Source organism: Anguilla anguilla, chromosome 13 (genome assembly GCF_013347855.1).
Source record: "Anguilla anguilla isolate fAngAng1 chromosome 13, fAngAng1.pri, whole genome shotgun sequence".
Classification (NCBI taxonomy): Eukaryota; Metazoa; Chordata; class Actinopteri; order Anguilliformes; family Anguillidae; genus Anguilla; species Anguilla anguilla.
Genome location: NC_049213.1, coordinates 24,673,316 through 24,694,006, shown reverse-complemented (window position 1 = coordinate 24,694,006; position 20,691 = coordinate 24,673,316). Strand labels below are relative to the sequence as shown.

At 40.2% G+C, this 20,691-nt stretch overlaps 1 protein-coding gene across 3 annotated transcripts; it reads right to left on the bottom strand.

Annotated features, from left to right (window-relative positions):
- Nucleotides 1-3,683: 3,683 nt before the first annotated feature.
- On the bottom strand, nt 3,684-19,489 carry LOC118210656 (leucine-rich repeat neuronal protein 1-like). 3 transcript variants are annotated; one of them, XM_035387004.1, is made up of 3 exons: nt 19,355-19,475; nt 18,942-19,053; nt 3,684-6,941 (listed from the first exon to the last, which is right to left on the bottom strand). In XM_035387004.1, exon 3 carries the CDS (start codon nt 6,671-6,673, stop codon nt 4,508-4,510), a length of 2,166 nt encoding a protein of 721 aa, XP_035242895.1. In that variant the 5' UTR covers nt 6,674-6,941; nt 18,942-19,053; nt 19,355-19,475; the 3' UTR covers nt 3,684-4,507. The 3 variants fall into 3 exon arrangements, with proteins under 3 accessions (XP_035242895.1, XP_035242896.1, XP_035242897.1); XM_035387005.1 differs by lacking the exon at nt 18,942-19,053 and having other exon boundaries at nt 19,355-19,489; XM_035387006.1 differs by lacking the exons at nt 18,942-19,053; nt 19,355-19,475 and adding an exon at nt 18,379-18,674.
- Between the last annotated feature and the right edge of the window lie 1,202 nt (nt 19,490-20,691).

Sequence of the window (20,691 nt, the reverse complement as noted above, 5' to 3'; positions counted from 1 at the left end):
TAAACATTATGTTTTATACCCAGAAATGAGCACACGCCTCGGTTCATATGGAGCAAATTATTTTCTCAGCATATTATGTTTCCTGGGAATTTTGGGGTTCTGTCACATGTATTGAACATTGATCAGGACAATTATGCACCATCGGGAAAATAGTATACAGGAAATTTGCAGTCTTTTTTTAGTCTAGTTCTATTGGTAGAAGGCTAATTGGTTAGCTTAAGATAGCGCACTTAGTGTATCATACATTCTAGTGATGGCTACATTAGTTAGCAAGTAGCACTCTCAGCATTATGTTAGCTACAATAACTAAAATGCAAGATGCAAAACAATGATTTCAAATAAATGCCAAGGACTGTCTTAAAAAGTGTATACCACACCAGAAATAGCCTTCCTCTCATGGGAAACATTTAAACTGTGAAAAGCCCGGTTTTTAAATGTGTCTTTCAATATGTCACAAATTTGACCAATTATCTATAATTTCTTTTCCGCACAATAAATTGTTTTTTTTAATATTCTGTTCATACCTTAGGAAAATTATTTCAGGAGAAAAAGCACACCTGCTCAGAAAAGAACAAAAGGTGGGTCTGAATATTGCCTGTGATTATAACAATACATGACATGGTCTTCCAGTTAATTCTGATGAGTGAGTTCCAATATTTATCAGTTAATGGCATCTTAACGAAATATAACAATTTACTGAATTGTTTGGTTTGAATCACCTGAATCACATTTATAAGAATAAACAAAGAACTTTTATTATCCTTTCATAAACTACAATTCAACTGTTGGTATAATATAATACTAGTAGTTACAAATGTATAAGCAACAAAAACCTGATTTATGGGATAAAATCTTGAGAAGAAAAATTCTATTCATATTGTAAGTAAGCATACTTTTGCTTGCACATATAACTTTTTTAATATCTTGAAATAGAATAGCACAAAATATAAGAATTTCATTGCTACTAAATTTATCAGACAATAGCATCTACGAAATCTTAATAAAAAATATTAATATACCTCTGTAGCCCAATAAATATATTAATTTGTTTCATGTAAAGGCCTTTCCAAATAATACAGAACAAGCTGGCTGATGTTATTATGTCAGGTGTAGCAGCACAAAACGCAGTGAATTCTAAGGGTGAGCATCTCCACCTCTTGTCATGCCTAAAGGACAATGTGCATGCTGTTTTATTCCTTTGAAGTGTAGATTCTGCTAAAGTTGCTAATGACATTCACACCAACTCCAGAGAGATGAGACAGCAGGATAAATATATGCCCAGGGGAGCATAAATGGAGATTCTGATCTCTCCTCAAAGCTCCAAGCTGTCAGTCATAAGCGCGCACGCAATACAAATTCCCCAGTGAGCCCAGTCTCCCCGAGAAATGCCAGCCAATGGGATCGGTGTGTGCAATGAGGTGGATCCGCGATGCACTTCAGGGAGGTTGCTGTGTGGCCTGGAGTTCATCTGAATTCAGGGACATGCCTTGCCTCCTGTTTCAGTTGTCACCAGCCATCTTCACTTTTCATCTGTGAAATCTGAGAAACTGCTCAGTGGGAAGGATGAAGGAAAATGCCTTATACATACGTCAATACGTATCACTCTATGATCTGAAATATTGTCTGTGTAATACCAAAACCTAATTTCTTAATTTTTGACTATTTATTTCTTATAGTCACTGAAAGCACTTCTCCAGCTAAATACACTATATGTTAAATGTCTAATATAAATTAATAAGCACAGAAATATATAAAACCATAACAATGCTGTCATTGAACCTTTACAAAAAGTGTTTCTTGCTGTTCCTGAAAATCACATTTTTCAACATGGTGGTTTTTGCCTGAAACAGATTACTCAAATGTTTTCTTTTTTTTCTGGTACTTCAACTCTACAAACAGAAAATACAGCACCGTGTTCCCTCTTACACTGTGCCTGCAGTGGTCATTCAGGGTGGATTCACAGGTCATTATGCTTCTGTGCACTCCTTAAGTCAGCACTTTCGGAGACAGCAAGTGCTTTCGGATCATGATGACGGACCGAATGTACAGCTGATGTACCTCTAAGTGGCCACGCGCAGTATTTCAGATGCAAGGTTGCAAATTAGCCTGTTCCTTCTTCCCAATTACCTTCATTGTGCTGAGCTGATGGATGCGGCTGTCAGAGTTTATTGCCAAACTGTGTCTTGCATCGGGCCTCCCCGCAGTTATGCAGAGTGCTTGCGGAGTTTCAGTTCACTGACTTTCTGTACAAATGCAGCCCAGCTCAATACTGGCACTGTGCTGGATATTTGGAGTCCTGCAGATGCTGTGTCTGCACTCTGGAGGCTCGGATGAACATGGAAGTGGGTGGCAATGAACAACAATTGACACCCCCAGGCACACAGACACACAGGGGCATTTGTCATGCCTTCCTTGTCTGAAAGTAACATTTTCAGAAAGTTTCTGCTGAATAGTTTCCCCAGGCAGGAACAGAGCACATTGGGCCAGATTTACTAAAAGACTGCGACTGCTTTTCCCATGCAAAAGCTACAAGGACGCAATATCTACGTCATATTTACTAAACGGTTGCAAGGTGTCAAAATCGCTATGGGGATGTATATTGTTTCTGAAACCTTCTTATGGGTGTCTCCTACTGCAAACATTTGCATGAGAGTGATGAATTAATTTGATTGCGTAAATAGAACCAGTCTTGGTAAATTGGTCGTCAGTGTGTCAGTATACAGTGAATGTTTTGTGCTGCAACTATTTCCTTAGTAAATCTGGCCCATTATGAAGTTTTTTCAATGCTAGCTTTCCAATATTATTATATTTTGTGAAGAGAAAACTGCTGAGATTATACTCTCTCTAGAACTTATCTATGTTGAATGTTTCCAAGCTAGATGCAATTTTGTAAATGCAATCTGATTCTATTTTAATGTACTGTGGCTTGTGGATAGAACATTACCTGAACTTCCTCTAGAGTATGTAGTTCATTACACAGAAACTAAGAGCAAACTAAGCCTCACTGAAATCACAGGGCATTCTAAGTTTTAAAATGCATTTAGTTCAGAATGACAAAACAAAAAAAAACTTATTCCCACAAACCAAGTTGCACACACCTGTCTCTGTGAATTCCAGCCTAATTGTAAGGCTGCAGGAAGTTTCAGCAGAAAACATCTGGATGATTAAACCAGAACTGCTGGCCCGCGGAATATGTTGCTGCAGGGTTTGTTAATAGTTCCCATTATCTGTAATTACCCTCTCTTGGATCTGTATTGATTTCCTGTATACTGTTAAAAGCCTGTCCCAATAGAAAGGTCAAAAAATAAACTAAATGCCATCAGAGACAACAGACATCTTTGAGAATGTAGCCTGTCTTCCCTGCTAGTCAATATGCTCACCCTTGACCATAGAAGTTCCTATAATCCCTCTAGGACAAAGAACACACACACAGCATCATCCAATACTGGAATTTGTCTCTGCCAACAATGGTGTCCCCTAGCCTTCAACACAGCTGGCTCTGCTTTCAAATACATCCCAAATCTAAATATGAGCCTCTTGGTCCCGAGGAACTGGCTTTGGAATAGCCAAGTTCTGGGATGATTTTTTCATAAGCATGTCGGAAGAAAGATTTATACTCTTTTATTTTAATTGTTTCTGAAGTCTGCTGTCAAATTATATAATGAGTCATAACATGGACAGCCTTGTATGAAAATATGAGAACAAAACTGCAATTTATTTTAATCTATTATTCAATATACAACATATTGTGAGTGTGTTTATATCACAACAAAATTAAGTGCCCATTGAAATGTTCTAGCAAATAAAAAAGAATACTCAAGTGTAATTTTTAAAAAAAGCTTTGTTGACTACATATCTAGTTATCAAACATTCACATTTCTATTGCTTGTTACAGTGATTATATCTGCAAACTAAGTTCTAAATTAAAAAAGTTTTTCCCATAAACAAAAAGGTTCAAATGATAGTTGATACAACATTACAGTACAATTGCTAACGGTATTCAATAGACAGTATATCAAGTCTAATCTCAATTTGTCAGCTTATATTTAAGTCCATAGAAAATTGTGTTAATATGATTCAGTGCACAACAGTCAAACTGTTTTACAAAAGAGTGAAAGGAACATTGCAAATCTCTATGAATACTGCCAGAGGAGAAAACAAATGAAAGGAACAGTTCCTTCTGTTGAATCTGTTGACCCCCAGGTAAGTCCACATCCACATCCAAACTGTGCGATTAAGAGTGCACCACAAAAATAAAGCACAGCAAATAAGAGATCTTTGAAGCTAAAGAAAGCTGCCAATTTGAGTGTCAAAACAGGTAGTGGAGAGAAGAGGCATGATGCCCTATAAATAAAAAACTAACTATGACTCTACCACTCTCAGATGAGCAAATCTGACTACAAAAAAATCAGAATTTTTGGTTTTAAAATCTGATTTTTTTCCCCAATTGCGCTCCAAAAAAGCTGAAATGTGTCATTGTGCTCCTAAAAGCAAAGTCTCCTACACTTCACCACATGTAGTAGCTTCTCGTAGTATCAACCTGAGTCGGCTTGGTCTCTGATGCACCCTCCTTGTCCTTCTCAGAGTCCGCCTCCCACAGAGTAATAAGAGGTGGATAGAGCTCATTCAGGGGGATGGACGAGGTCTTCTGCATGTACTTCTTTAAGGAGTGGTGATAATTCTTTCTCTTGAATCGCTTGCCAATGTACACAGCAATGGAGGCCAAGCTGATGATCGCAAACATTGTGCCCATAACGGCTGCCAGGGCAGCACTGGTGCCCTGGTCAGAGATTTCCAGGGCAAAGGCTGCATTCTTGGTGGTTACGTTGACACAGGACCTCTGCGTCTGCTGGTGGATATTTGAGACGGTGAGACATACCTCATACTCAGTGGCAGGCTGCAGGTGGGTGAGGTTGTACTCGTGGACATCCACAGGCACTCGAGCGGTGTAAGTGATATGGGGGTTGTCGATCTTCATGGTGGCTGATGACCACTTCAGGTTGGAGGTCATGACATTGGAGTTTACCTTCCAGGACACAAGGATGGAGTGGGTCTCAGTCTGCTTGACGGAGATCTTCATGAGCTGGGCACTGTCCAGTAGGGTCCCATTGATCCGAATGGTGGACACCCGCGTATCAGCACCCTCGGCGTTCTGGGCCACGCAGGTATACTGTCCAGAGTCCTCCACTTGCATATGGTAGATGCGCAGGGTTCCCTCGCTGCTCAGATGGTACTTGTCAGACAAGATGTCCACAGTGACCTTATTCCCTAGCGGCGTGACCCAGTAGATCTCAGGCTCAGGTTCGGCCACAGCACGGCAGTCAAGGTCAATGGTCATGCCTATGTCCAGACTGAGGTGGCTGGGGAAGGTGTCGTGGGAGATCATGGGGAGGCACTGCTCAGCAGACACTTGCAGTTGCACCTCCCTCACATGCTGGCCCCGGAACTCGGGTGGCATAGCGCAGAACATGGACAGAGGCTCCATGAAGCGGATGCCGGTCTTATTGGAGCTCATCCACTGGATGACACAGTCACAGCGCAGAGGATTGCTGTGGATACTGATTTCTCGCAGGTTAGGCAGCAGCTCCACTGTCCTGTGGTACAGTGCATTCAGGGCATTGTTGTTCAGCATCAAGCTCTCCAGAGATGGCACTTCCCGGAAGGCTAGCCGGTTAATGTATGACAGCTTGGGGTTATTGGTGGCCTCCAACTTAGTCAGCTCAGGGAGATTGTCAAGCGCATATCGGTCGATGGAAACCATCTCCCCCATATTGTTCACACCCAGCTCTTTTAACCGTAGCATGTTCCGGAAGTCCCCTTCCTGAATCTTGTGTACTGGGTTTTTGTTTAAATCCAGGAATTTCAAGTTTGGAACTTTCTGCAGTGCGAGCTGTGGGACTCTAATGAGCTTGTTGTCATAAAAAGAAAGGCTCTCAAGGTTGTCTAGTCCCACAAATGCATTTCCGGGCACATCGGTCAAGTCCATCCCTGCCAGCACCAGACTCCTCAGATTAATCAGGGGCTTGAAGTTCATGTCCAGAATCCCAATTACAGGGTTCTCTCCTATCATGAGTATCTCCAGGTTCGGTGTTGACTCAAACCAGCGGCTGTCTATGATCCTCAACCTGTTGGAGTTGAGGTGGAGCCGTAGCAGGTTTCCCAGGCCAAAGAAGGCATCAGCGGAGATGGAGCTGATCTGGTTGTGATTAATGTAGAGCTCCTGCAAATTGATTAAATCCTGCAGGCAGTGATCAGACATCTCTGAGATTTGATTCTCCTCCAGGTGCAGCGTGGTGAGCTGGGACATGTTTACGAGACCCACATCCCGGATGCTACTGAAGTTGTTCTGGGACAGGTCCAGTTCAGTCAGGTTGAAGAGCTGCTCAAGCTCCTCGCTGGTGTGGGCGATGTAGTTGCTCTGCAGCAGGAGAACCTGGGTGTCGCTGGACAGGTTGCTAGGAATGTGGGTAAGCCGCAGGTCATTGCAGTCAACGGTGGTGGCCTCCCTGTAGGTGGACTGAGGAGTGAACCAGGGTCTGACCTCACACACGCATAGCTGAGGACACTCGTTGGCACTCACCAAGGACAGTCTCACTGATACTAGGAAGAGGCCAATGCACAGCTCGCCTAGTGTGAAGGGGGAGGATGCTGTCCCCCTTGCCATGGTGCCCATCCCCCGTCTATCTGTACGCACCTGAGACGGGATCTAATCCGGAAGTGACAGACAACTTTTGGAGTGGGCGTGAGACTGTCATCAAACAGAAATGTTTATCTCTGATCTATGTAGAGCCAAGGTGATTTGCGCTGAGGAGAGGAACTATGGAATGTGTACTGAGCGAGAACTGGAGATCAGACACCTTTCTGTACCAGTGCGCTTTTCATGTGCTCAGAGATGTGCTTGTGTCTCTTTCTTCCAGCTCTCTCAAAGCGGGTGCACGGACCTGGAAAAAGAAAAAAAAAGCAAGTCACAAAAAGTGTGGTGGTTGACAGGCAGACAGACACACAGAGCCATGTATGGAGCAGTGGGTACAGATTCAGGATAAGCCCATGCACAAAGCAAATGAATAGCATTGTATCTATTAAGACCGCAGACACAGTAATATTAGATTCATGAAATATATATATGAAATATATATATCTTTAAGAATGGCCTACATTACTGATTCACTGTCATTTCACATTCCCTTAGGTCATCTGCGGCTGGATTCTTAAATATCCATAAGCCAACCCTCAAGAAGGTTGGCAGTGCTGCGTTTTTTTAATAATGCTTTTATAACAGCATTCCAAAACAAATTACAGATGCAGGCTCAGTGGATGTGTATAAATAGCAACTGAAAACATATTTTTAAACCTTGCTTTTAAATAATTAACATTATTTATTTTACTATTTATTTACTGCTAAAAAATATCTCTCATCTTGTTTTTGAAGAAATGAATGATAAAGAATTTATGATACTGAGGACCAGATTTACTAAGGAAATATTCACAGCAGTCCAAGAAAATGTGGTATGATGTTAGGCAGTATACAAAGATAACAGAAATTCCTGCAACATAATGCAGGAAAAAGACACAGGTGGTGGTCGTGGAGGTAAAATATTAACACTTTTAAAAAATAGTGTAATAATCCTGGCAAAATGAGTCTGCTATTGGGGTGGAAAGAACAGATAAAGCTTAACTTGTGATGGGAGAAGGCTGCAGAGTATTATGGTAAAATTGCATTCACAATTCATTATATGCCCTGCTGAATGCATTCCCACAAGACATTTGTCTATATTCAGAACAGTTTTTATACTAACCACTAGCTAATGGTCAATAGATGTTCTGCATCCTTTTAATAAAAATGTACGAAACATACCATTTAAAGAATGTAAGCTAGGCTTTATCAGTCTGCAGCAAATTAATGCCAGCTTTAAAAAGCCGTTAAAATCCACAAGCAACGAGGTGAGTTTCAATTAATACATGCTTTAGTAAATTAGATGGAATACTTGGAATTGACCTAATTCACAAAATAAACCCCCCTTGTTTTAGTGCATTCACTCCAGGCACATGCGCATGAACAGATTTAACTATATATCAGAGGGAAATTTGCAATGACATAATTCCACTGAATCACATCCTAATAGAGATTTTGTGCTGCTGCTAGTGTTTAGTAAATTCGACATAGATTCCTTGTAGTGACTGGTGTGTTAAAAAAGGCAGTCACAATCTTTTAGTAAATATGGCCACAAGAGCAATAATTCACTGAGAGATATGCATTGAAAATACTGATACACATATGAACGTACTGTATGAATTAGATATTCCTTCAAAAAGTAAAAAAAGAGAAGAAAATCCAACTGGTGTGATTTATACAGTGAACAGACTATTATGCATGCGTACATCTTCCTAAAATGTAGCACTTTTGAAGGGAGCTCACATTTCTTTAAGGGCTTTCATCTCAAAAGGCATATGAAATGCACATCATTAGTTTTCCCAGCATGGGTAAATTCCCTGTGCTGCTTTAGAAGTCTGTGTGCAAAAAAAAGAACAAGAACCAAAAAATTTCATGCAACATCTTCTTCTGCAGTCTGTTTTTTTGCCCCAAAATACTTCAAAACAGTCCTGCAAGCACTTCATTTTCATATATTCATGAGGACCAATTTCAGTGCTTTTTCACAAACTTGTGTTAAACGTCTAGCTTGCATTGTATCTGATTTCTTATTTTTAAAACTGACAATTAAAAACAAATATATTATTCTCTATTGAGCTAAAAAAAAAACCATATCAGTTTGTGATGGGTTCGTGTATGAATCGATTCCTAAAAATCACTTCACGTAGTTATTAATGCAGACTAAACAAGATTATTTTGTTCTCTAAAGAACACGTATGCGGAGTATGAACAAGCAACTACCCTTATGTATTAAATGAATATATAAATATAATTTTTTTTTATTTACTATTGAATGCTAATAATGTGAGCTCAATACCTACAACTTTCAGTGATAATTATACCAACTTTCCTCTGTTCTAGATCTGAATATGCCTGTAAAAATATGTCCATGTAACAGATCAGGCAGAAGGAAAGAAGATTGAGGAAAAAACTTTTGGACAGTAAAGCTTAATAAAGCTTCAGTTATTCACTGGACTGGTTTGACATGCCTGATAGGGCAGAATGAAAGCATTTCTTATGGAGGACAACTAAACCTTTAAATGTGCATTTAAGACAGCCAAAGGGCTTCTGGGTGGCTCACTCAGTAAAACCATGAGCACCACAGTCTCGGATCACATCCGGCCCATGCCAGTGCAAATGTGGCCGACAGTCCTCCAGGTGTGGCACACAACGGGTGTCCCTTTGCCCAAAGGATTATGCACAGAACTGTTCTGTGGATATATGGGAGGGATTCAATCAGAGGGAACAGAGGTATTCATTGCTTGTGTCACCCCTGTTGGCCATTCAAGCACCTGTGGCTTACTCTCTGAGCACGCATATATCGGGGTCTTCTCTTCTCATGTTCACGTTCAAATCCTAATTCTAATAATGGACCACGGACATGAAGATGTGACTCATCAGAGAGATATGTTTAAAAAAATCTGCCCTCGAGCAAAAAGGTATAAATAGTTCCCTCACTGTGAAAAAGTTAACAACCGAATACAAAGAATATCTGAGACATAAAATAAAAAAGCTACACGACACACACACTTTTCAAACCTTTAAATGGCAAACTGCTGAGACTGTCCATTAACGCAGTTTTCTGAAAGAGAGTTCCTGTAATTCTGACTCATTGCACAGAGGCTCAGCTCTCTGCACCCACCCAATGATGCTAATGTGGTAAGTTTGAGCAGGTCTGCAGACAAGCCCAGACAAGAGCATGGCAATGACATGGGAATCTGTGTTTACAAGCCAAATGTTGCATGTTCAATTGCTGTAGCACACATAGACAAATGTTTCAACCTGAGCTGATCAGTAAACATTCCGCTGTACGGTTACTATGCAGAAACGTGAGCAACATCAGTGCTCCATGAAAGGGAGATTTGTTCTGCAAATGAGAGATTTGGGAGATGGGAGATTTGTTCTGCAGTACTGGATGTGCTTGGCTCGTTACTTGGCTTTGGAAGGATCTGCACATGAACTGAGGCCTGAGCCTGGAATCTACCACACCAGGGCCCCAGTGGAGCCATTAACATCTTTAGCATAGCCCAACCCAGCTTCCATTTTACATGAGATGCTTCAGTACACAGTACTGAGAAAGTATCAAGGTGTTGCAAATGTTTTTAAAAGCCCATTAGCTGAACATTGAATTTATTTCTGGCTCCTTCTATTTTTACTCCCCTCCTCCCAGGCATCAACAATTCTTGGAACACTGCCCTCGCAGAATACTGAAAAAATCCATAGGGAAGCACGCTCCATGCTGTGCTCAAATGCTGCATTGTCGGGATTGTCGAACGATCTGCCCTGCAACAGGGGGGAAAAGCATGATAGTTCAGCAGTAGCTGTAAAACACAAGATACTCAAAAGGGATAGAGGAACAACGCAGTGGGTGTGAATAAGCCCTTTTAACAAGCGATCGGATATCAATTAGAAGCTTGGAAGCTCCATGACCGCAAGAGTGGCAGTACAATCTGAAGTGGATCGTGATTATAACCTGGGCTGGAAATGTATTCATACACTCAGATCAAAGCCTAACAAAGTCCTACAGGCAAAGCCCACTTAAAACATTCCTGAACCCCATCAGGAGTATTAACTGAGGATCATATTTATTCTTTATTAATATAAGTATTTATAAGACAAAAGGAGAAATAACAAGAAATAGCAGTGTATAGTACATCACAGTGTAAGAAGATCTGGTTTAAGAAGCTTTAAAATGGTTATCACAGTAGAAAGGAAAAAGTGTATGTACAAATCCAACCAATCTATAAATATTAACATCAGCCCATTGCTTAGTGCTTTATCGGAACAATAGTAACAACATGCCCCCAGGTATTCCAGCAGCAACCAAATCATTAATGGCCAATGCCCCCAGTCCTAATGTTTGACCTACTGCTCCATGTTGTGCCAAAGTTCCATGACACTGTGTGACAACAAGAACTACACCACAGTGCACAGGAGGGGCTTTCCATCAATATCACTGATGGCTTTTTACCGCATGATCGCAGCCATTAATGGCAAATGATACCGCCAAGATGCACGGCTTGATGTTTGGCATGCAGCACGCTGCGCTGCTTTGAATTTGTCTCTCAGACAGCCCTTCATCTCAGCGTGCTTCGCTGATGTTTGCCTGTGTCTCTGAAGGGGAGGGTCACTGCAAGTCCCCAGGATTAGTGTGGCAGCATTTAGTAGGCTTTACCTATATATTGGGTTGAGCACTTCTCGATAGGGAATTACTGTTCTTCCCTCAAGCAAAATACTTGGTTCAGCAAATATACAGGAACATGTTGAGCTTACCAGTTTGTAGGCCACACCAGAGAAGGGTTTCCAGAGTGTAAATAAAGTAATACTTAGAAATTATATTTGAATGTTTACTGGATACGTGGGTACAACCTTTGAGGCACCACAGTAACGGGGCAGTTGTATAATGCAAGATGTCACAGCTTAGAAGCTCTTTAATATCTTATTAGTAGAAGTCTCTTAGAATTCCCAAGTTGTCATTAAACACATCCAGTTGACTACATCTAACATTCACGGAAATCCTGTCATTTTTCGACAGCATTTCACACTATTTTAATCTTGTTATTGTTACGAATGTATTACCATTACCATCCTGTAGGTAATACCCTACAGGAATAATTACATGGATGAGTGATGATCTAACAACAGCTAGTGTGTAACGTAATACACTAACAGAGAAAAGTATACAAATGTCCATTATAAATTTGTTTTATTCCTCACAAAACATTTTAAGATTTTTAATCAATGAAAACCCTCTGAATACTGGATTAAGATACACGATTGTAATTGTCTGGGTCATGCCAGCTGTTTTTTATTCATAACTAAGGTAAAAAGTCAAAGGAGGTTGAGACAACAGAGAATTTGGTAAACAGCAATAGAAACACTGAGGAGTCATCTGAGAAGGTGAACAGTTTACACTTCCTCTGCATCTTGTATCTACCCTGATGCTGACAAACTGAATCCTAACTCTGGGAGCATCCTCAACTGTATTTTAAATATAAAACCCAAAATATGAAATGTGAAAAACTCAGTTTTTTCATTTATAAATGCATGTATGAAAATCAAGATCATTAAAAATAATTATATGCCCAGGCCTTCAGCACAATGTAATGCAGTAAATCATTGGAAGGTAAGCATCTTTCCCTTTCTTGAACTGGTTGACTTTCTTTTTCACAGTCTTCCCAAAGCATTGTCTGTTAGTCCATCACACTGGAGGCAGCAGTGCTCCCTCTCTTTCCCATGCCACTGTGATCGCTGGTGGGACGTGACTTAAACTTCAGCCCGTCTCCCTCGCTCTCCCTAATCAAAGGTGACAGCTATGAAAATCTCTGCCTTCACGCAAGACCGTAAAGAAATAAGGCATCTGGTATTCAGCTTACAAAACCCATCAGCTCTGACTGAATGGGTAAATGTAATTAAGTCTCTAACACAATGCCCAACCTCTTCCCCCTGGTAGGACGTGAAACCCACAACAACAGAACCCTTACCTTGCCACCCCCCCTAATAACCCCTCCAAATAAGGCAAGGAAATACATCTTTGCTGGTGAAGTCTCCACCAAGAAAGAAACGGGGAACATGGGGTGTCTCTCAACACATGATGAAGGCTCTGAAATTGCTATTCCTCACTGCGAAATTTGAGAGTGATTATGAGAACAATAATCAATATGCATAATCAGTCATAGCAATGACCATTGAAGGGGGGTTTAAGCCAGCAGGCCATGCCCTGTCCTATCACACATTACTGAGTCTGAGAAAATCACAATCACCTTGGAAACCTAAGTGGGGAGTATACAAAAACATATCACGGAACAAGTGTGTTATTTTGACATTTTAACAAATATTGAAGAGCACCGATTGACTGGTTCTTGAAATTAAAGCATATTGTCCACAATCTTCTGCAAAACTATACACTCGATCAAGGGTAAACTGAGTCCAATCCATGATTTCAACCTGCAGCCCTCCTGACCAGCACAGACAGTGGTGTTACATGTAACACAGTTATACTACAATGTCTGACTTGCACAGCTGGTATAGCGCAATAATATGATTTGTATGACTGAAATATTATAGGTGATATAGGTTTTTTGCCACAAGTATATTACAGTGCCATTGTGTATATCGCAGAAATGTCACAGAGTGTGATTTGAGCAACAGGGATGTTAGAATGGTATGATTTATACCACAGATATAAAGCAATGGTGTGATTTCAGCCACAGGCATTTTTTTCAGGAACAAATAATTTAAAGAAAAGGTCTGCAGGTGCTGTCAGAAGGAAAAGCCAAGGTTTGCCATTGTATATGTATATTTATGTTGTGTTTTCTTAACACTGAAGCTCAAGATTATATCTTCATTCACAGTCATTTTTCTGAAATGTCCTGAATAGTAATATCCAGATTTTGACAAGAAAATGGGTAGTGGGTAATGTTTGTTCTTTCCTTGATCTTGTTTGCACAGGGTGTACATCCCTCACAATGACACAGAGTTCAGAAAGAAAACAAATTCCATCACACAATTCCTAAATAAACAAGACACCCTGCAGTGATTCCACAGGACCCAGGTCTCCACATCTACGATACAGGTGCCCTATGAAATCTGCCCCAAACCCTTGTGTTCATGCACAGTATCCTAGGGTACATCAGAATCCCCCAAAAACATGGGAATGTGGGTGCAGCAGTAACACTTTCAGCATCTCACAGATAATCAACAAAGTGTTTCTATACTCCAGGATCACATGAGCTATCTAGCCAAGTGCACTGGGAAGGCTGAGTATTTGCATAACAAGCACCCCCCCCCCCCCCCTCACCATCACCAAGAAAAATGCTCCACTACAAGGTAACATCCAGTCTGTGCCAGTGCTACCCTGAGCAGCAGTACACATAACAATGTTACACTCAACCAGGTTACAACATAGCAAGGAGAGTGTGGTGTGTTGTTGGAGGGCTGAGTAAGTGTGATTTTTATTTCCCCTCAATGTTTGAGATGATAAATGTTCACTCATTTCAATTAATATCACCTCATATCCAAGGCATTGAGAAATCATTATAAATTAGAGCGGCAATGTTTAAGCCACTGTGATGAATGAGGGCCAATCAATCACAGTGTGGCCACTTCAGCCTCTTTCAAGGAAAACCCTAGCTTAATTTATCCCTATGAGTGTGTGTGTGTGTGTGTGTGTGTGTGTGTGTGTGTGAGCATATGTGTGTTTGTGTGCGTGCATGCATGTGTGTGTGTTTGTGTGCGTGCGTGCATGTGTGTGCGCGTGTGCGTGTGCACTATACAGGTGGGAACGTCTTTCAGAGAGTGTGAAGAGATTGCTGAAATGATATGCACATCTACAAAGACAAGGTGTAGCCTTCCCTTAACATATAGAGTACAAGTAAAAAAATACTGGAATGTCTGATTACATTCAATCCTATTACATCCTAATTCTTATGTTGTCCTCCATGGCTTAAGGTATTTTCTGCTCATCTAATTCACTATTTACAATTTATTTACAATAATGTAATAATAAGGCATAGACTTCACACTGTGATGGCAGAAAGCAAGGTATTGGACACGATGTAGGCAAGGATGCCACAGTCTAACAGGAGGAATACTATTACTATTAGACTGAATGTTGCAGCCCTCAGCTAACTGCAAAGACTGAAAAATGAACGCCTTCTGAAGTCTGAACAACGAGTCCATCAATAGCATAACAGAGCAAAATGCTGTTTTTCAGAGACCTGCATTTCTACCAAACACATTCCCCCTCTTTCATTTTATCCAAATTTTTGGAGAGGTATAAAAACTGGGAAGAGCGGCGTCTCTTAATTGTGAGTCATACAACAGGCCTGTGTTCTTCTGGTCACCATGGAGACGAGCTGCACCACTGGCATGCCTGTTTCATATACAAATGAGCGGGCAGCTGTATGGGCCATTGATCTGTGAATGGGATAACTATGATGAAACAACAAATGTGCCACATGCACAGATTGCTTTATTCAATCAAAACCTACGGTTTCTGACTCAAACTAAAACAGACCGGTTCCTCATCAAACCCGTGCAGTTTGCCACATTAAAACTACCCAGTCCGATTTTGTAGCCACATTACCATAAATTACAACACAACTCAAAATTTCCTCAAAAAATATATAAAACAACAACACAATATGAATGGCTCACAATTTATTTCGCAAAACCTTTTGAATGCATTGACTTACTTCATTTAGGTATGCCTATTTGTGATTAGCGGGTATTCATACGTAGGGCAAATATAAATGACATTACTCAGGGGCCTACTCCTAAAGGTGTTACATAAAATTATAATATATGTTCAATAAAAGCAAGGTCTTCCAACCGTGTTCTTTGATGAAGACAAATGCCACAGTAAAGTGTATTCTTGCCTTTGAGGAAAAATGCTAATGAAATTTACAAAAAAATGGAATGAGGGCATTTTGAAACACATCAATCTGATAAAGAAAACTGACAGAAATGTTTTGGATGAGAATTTCAGTTTTCATGTCCATGGGATAGATTTTTAATAATATGACTTCAGTGTATATTTTCAATTGGACCATACTTAATTAATATAATTTTAGTCCAAAGATGTTTCTGACAACGTAGCAGCTTTAAAATGGTGAGCACATATGCAGATTCATGTTCTACAGCAAGAAAATAAAGGTCCACATAAGTCCAAAGTAGCATGCACAGTAACGTTATGTTTCCAGAGACTGTACATATGAACTCTCATTTCATAGTGTTAAGTCACAATTATAAGCATAAATTTCCTTTATAATAGTGTGTGTGTGCGCATGTGAGTGCGCACACGTGTGTGTGAGTGAATGCATGTGTGTGGGCATACACATGTATGAACATAATATACATAATTAAAATATATCTTTAAGGCCATGATGCTTATCTAAACTTGCTTCAAATGATTTAACTGATACTATAAGAGATTTGAATGATAGGATTCAAACATCATCAATCTTCAACAAAGAAAGTTTGGAATTCTGTGGCTCCTTTTTTCTTCCTACCCAACACCACCCCAACACACACACCCCTCCCATGGCTTTGACTGCAATGGCACAGCAAAGCCAAAGTGCCGTCATCTCCACAGGGAGCAAAAAAAGCTGACTTTAGCAGGTACTGAAAACACTCCACTGCTATGAAACAAATTCCCACACAGAACTAACGCTCATCTCAAGTTCAAATCTGAGTATGATGTTAAATTTTACAGTAAAGTGTAACGTACCTTGCGAAATACACTTTTATGCCTGTCAAATAACTGAATTTCTATATCAATAATAGCTATAAATAAAGGTTTTTAAATTAACTCTGCCCATTGATAAAAAATACACTCTATAATAATAATAATAATAAGTGTATTATTATTATTATTATAACCTTATTTAATCATTTTAAATTATTTTTAACTATTTGAAATTTGCCCTAACCATAACTCAGCCACCTGCTGTAATAATCAGTGAAGCCATTCAAAAGAAAAGATACATTTATTTTGTGAAATACGCTCTCTACATTAATCACAGCCCAACAGTTGTGTTACTTAGCAATGCATGCTTAAGACTATAATAACGTTCTCATGCAGCCTTCCCGGTTCAGATGTCCAAAACCAGTATGGCTCAATGTTACCAGACTTCTGTTACCAGGCAGGTCATTACTGAGGCTTAACAAACTGATTTTGAACATGGATATAGGAGATACTGCTGCATCTTCTGTCCCAGTCCTTACCTTATCTGTATAACCATCATAAAATAGAAAGACTTTTTAATTGTCCTGTCCCCTTTTGAATAATGTTAGCTTCCAAGGCCACAATGACCAAGTGACCGTTATCCTCTTTATGGTGTGTGTGTGTGTGCACACGCATATGTGCGTATACTGTATGTACACACGGTCCTGTCCCTTGACTCCCATGTTTACTACAGCATCTCCAAGACAGCACTGTCTAATAACTACAATGACAGCAGCAAAAATCTGTCAAAAATATTTCAAAATTGAACATTCCATATGGATGTATCCAACTGTATATTCTCATTTGGTTTAACTAATTAATAGTACTTGGGGTAAAAAATAATAAACAGGAATGTTTAACAAAGAGAACTGGTTAAAACAAAACAAATCTGTTTTTTTCTTCTTCTCATTTTTCATATTGCCAAAAATACTACACTCTTATACGATTTCACCAACGGATTTACAGTTAGCATGTGACTGATATCTACCATACCTAGCTGCGATGCAATAGCTGCGATGCAATCTTAAATAGGCTATGCAGGGCAGGAACTCACTGGTATTGCTGGTGTTACAGTACTTGCGGAAATGTAAGATCAAGTAACAGGTGCAATTATCTCTTGGCTAGGCTACACTAAATACATAACAGCTGGATGAACTGGGACGGCTGTCCTAAAGTAATAGGAAACAATACGTCCTAATCCCTATAAACCCTCCCCCCTTTTTCTTTCTCAGAACTTCTTGTGATTGTCCATTGTCTGGGCCTTTTCTTAAGACTCGCATTCCTGGGGCAATGAAAGAATCGAGACATCTGCCAGAACGTGCTCACATTTGAATGCAAATCAGAGTTTGGCAGATCATCCAGGCCGCTGCCACTGAACAACGGCGCGCGATGCAAGCGTGCATCAGCTGCCCTCTGCACCAAGCCAAGCCGCGTGCGAAATACGAATGGAAGTTTCTGTGCGGTAAAGATCTAACGTAATTCCGCTCTCGTCGCTATGCCAAAGCATGCATGTAAGTTGATGTAACAGACGTATGTGGATGTGCAACCACCCGAGTCTTTGTTACACTTTATCTTCGTACGTTGTGGCAATTATTCCTAAAATATAACGAATTAACGCATATTACAAAATCCATCATTGCATTCGTGTTTTCTCACTGAACTGAAACATGAATGAAGGGCAAGTTGTTCGATAGTAGGCTACACAAAATCACATTTACATGTCTACGATTTATACATTTAGCACAAAAAGCATAGCTATGCAGGCAAATTCTCAAACACATTGCAATCGCACAGCACAATGGACTAAATCCTCATATTTCACTGCACACGTGCTTGGCAACATGCAGGTTGGTCATGCCGAGGAATTGTGTATCGTATTTAAACTACACCTTTATACATAAAGTAACCTATCTTATAAAGTTCATCAAAATAACAGAAAACAGGCCAATGTAACATCGATACGAATAGAGTAATATAGTGAAATGCAATTGTCCTTGCATACCCAACTGACTATAGGATCGGTCCGCTGTGTCCTTCCAGTAATACAGAAAATTGCGATTACAGTGCTAAGAAGCTGGTTTAAAAATGGAGTACAGTGGGCTTTTTCCCACTTGAACAGAAATGTCGACGATGGCGTACAGCACATGTTCTGCGATGCAACGAAAAAAGATTTCAAAATAAGTGACAACACCTTCGCTTCCTCAATGACAGTCGCATCTCTCTCTGTATTACCATTGCTGGTTATCTTAGGTAGGCTATCTATCGGTGCTATTAGCTACAGCATTGCAGAGCAAGTGTAACACAAAACAAACAATAATTTATATAAACATTTCTTGCAAATTAATAGAAAGACAACACATGGACAAAACTGGTAATAAAATTCGTATCTCTCTTAAGTAGGCTATACTGGCAACTGTGGTTAGAGTGCTTGCAACAAATGTTTCCAAAAATAAAAAAATACCCTGTATGATTAACCGTACTTATTAGAATTATTGTATGCCACAATTTGTCCCTTGGCGATGTGATCATTCTTGAGCGTTAACTTAAAATATGCAGTCTGCTTACCTCGTTTTCATGGCAACCTTCTTTTTAAAAATAGCACTGGGTATACACCTCTCCACACTCCACAGCTTAGTCTCAAAATTGGTTACGCCAAAGTAGAATAACCGCTTCCCTCCTGTACAATATCAATAAATAAATCACAATAAATAAATCAATACGTTCATACATAAATGCAGCATATGTGTACTGCAACTTTGGATTAACCATAAACCTAACAAGAGCTATGTAAATATTTATATTGAGATCTGGTTCGGCTATAGATACAATATCGATTCGTAAATGTGCTTCGCGAGCCTCGCCTGACTAAACTAGAAAAAAGGGGCTATGTCGCCACCAGCAATCCGCTCGCTGACCACCACCGCTTCTCTACATACTGATTTTGCTCGCGTTCCGCTAAGAAAATATGATGGTAGCACCTGGCGCTGTCCAGACGACTCAGCTGATTCCTAACACGCGATTGGTTGCCAGCTGGTGCCTGTCACTCGTGTCCAAGCAGAGCACCATCTGTTCGAGGCTTGTTGTGATGGGAACAAAGGCATGTGTTGGGAGCGCGCAGTGGGATAACACGGGGCGTGGAGGGGAGGGGGGTCTTGGAATTATCTTGTGGGAACGTTTTATGCTGGCGTCTCCCTCCTGTCTTAGTCATAGACTCATGGTGCAGGCTGAGTGGGAACGATGTCCCTGTTGCCCGGCTTAAAAGGAAAACAATGTTCCACTTTTTTTTTCTTCTATATTTGTCATGTGCGGCTCCAAACCTCCAAACAAATTAGTTAGCCACATGAATAGCCTATATACAGCACAATGCTGTGTTCATTTTGCATGAAACATAAGGCTGGGTTTAATTTTCACCACATTTTGGATTCAAAGTGTGATGTCTGAGGTAGAATCCTTGCTATCTGGCGTCAGAATCAGAAACCAACTCATCTACCAACTAAGGACAGAAAACAGCTAATTTGATTCAAATGGAAAGCCACCCTCTGCAATGATCAGTTTCCATATCCCATCCCCTACTGCCAGGTGTTCACATATGGCTTACAATAAGCAGCTACCGCCTTTAACATTATTGATGAACACCCCAATACCTTAATTTTTTAAATCTGCATTATTGCTTCAGTGTCCAACATCCCATGAACATGTTGCCTAACTCAGCATGGTTACCTCTGAGTTGACGTTGGATCTTCCTTTGGCAGCAGGCAATGCTGTGACAGCAAGCTTATGTGCAAATGAGGCAATGAACCTGTGCTGAGAGACACACTGTTGGGAATGGAAAACAGCCAGAAGAACGTAGAGGCTCGATACAACCGTGATATCTATGGAGATTCACTGCAGTTACTGAAGTTGCTGATCAGGTTGTTTTCATCCAGATTGGCTCATAAGTGACATAATGCAAGTTCTGGCCTGCCTTTGTCAAACAATTATTAGCAATGGTGAGTCATGCTGGGCAGATAATTGTTGCTGATACTACTAAGAATTAATCAAAAATCTTAAAACTGTGGAGGTCTTAAAACTTACAAAACCTTAATGGCCACAAGACATGTGCAATTTAAAAATGCCAGTTTGCAAATAAAATGTCCTCTCCACACTTCTATAAAAGAAAACAACATCTTATGAAATGGATTTTCTAACAAAATTATTTATAGAAAATGATGGCAATTTACACTATAGTTTGACCCATGTGTCAGAGAAATTGTGCGAGCACTGTTCCAAGACCTGCTGCCTCATGTTTCATGTAACTTCACCAGTATTGTAGTAC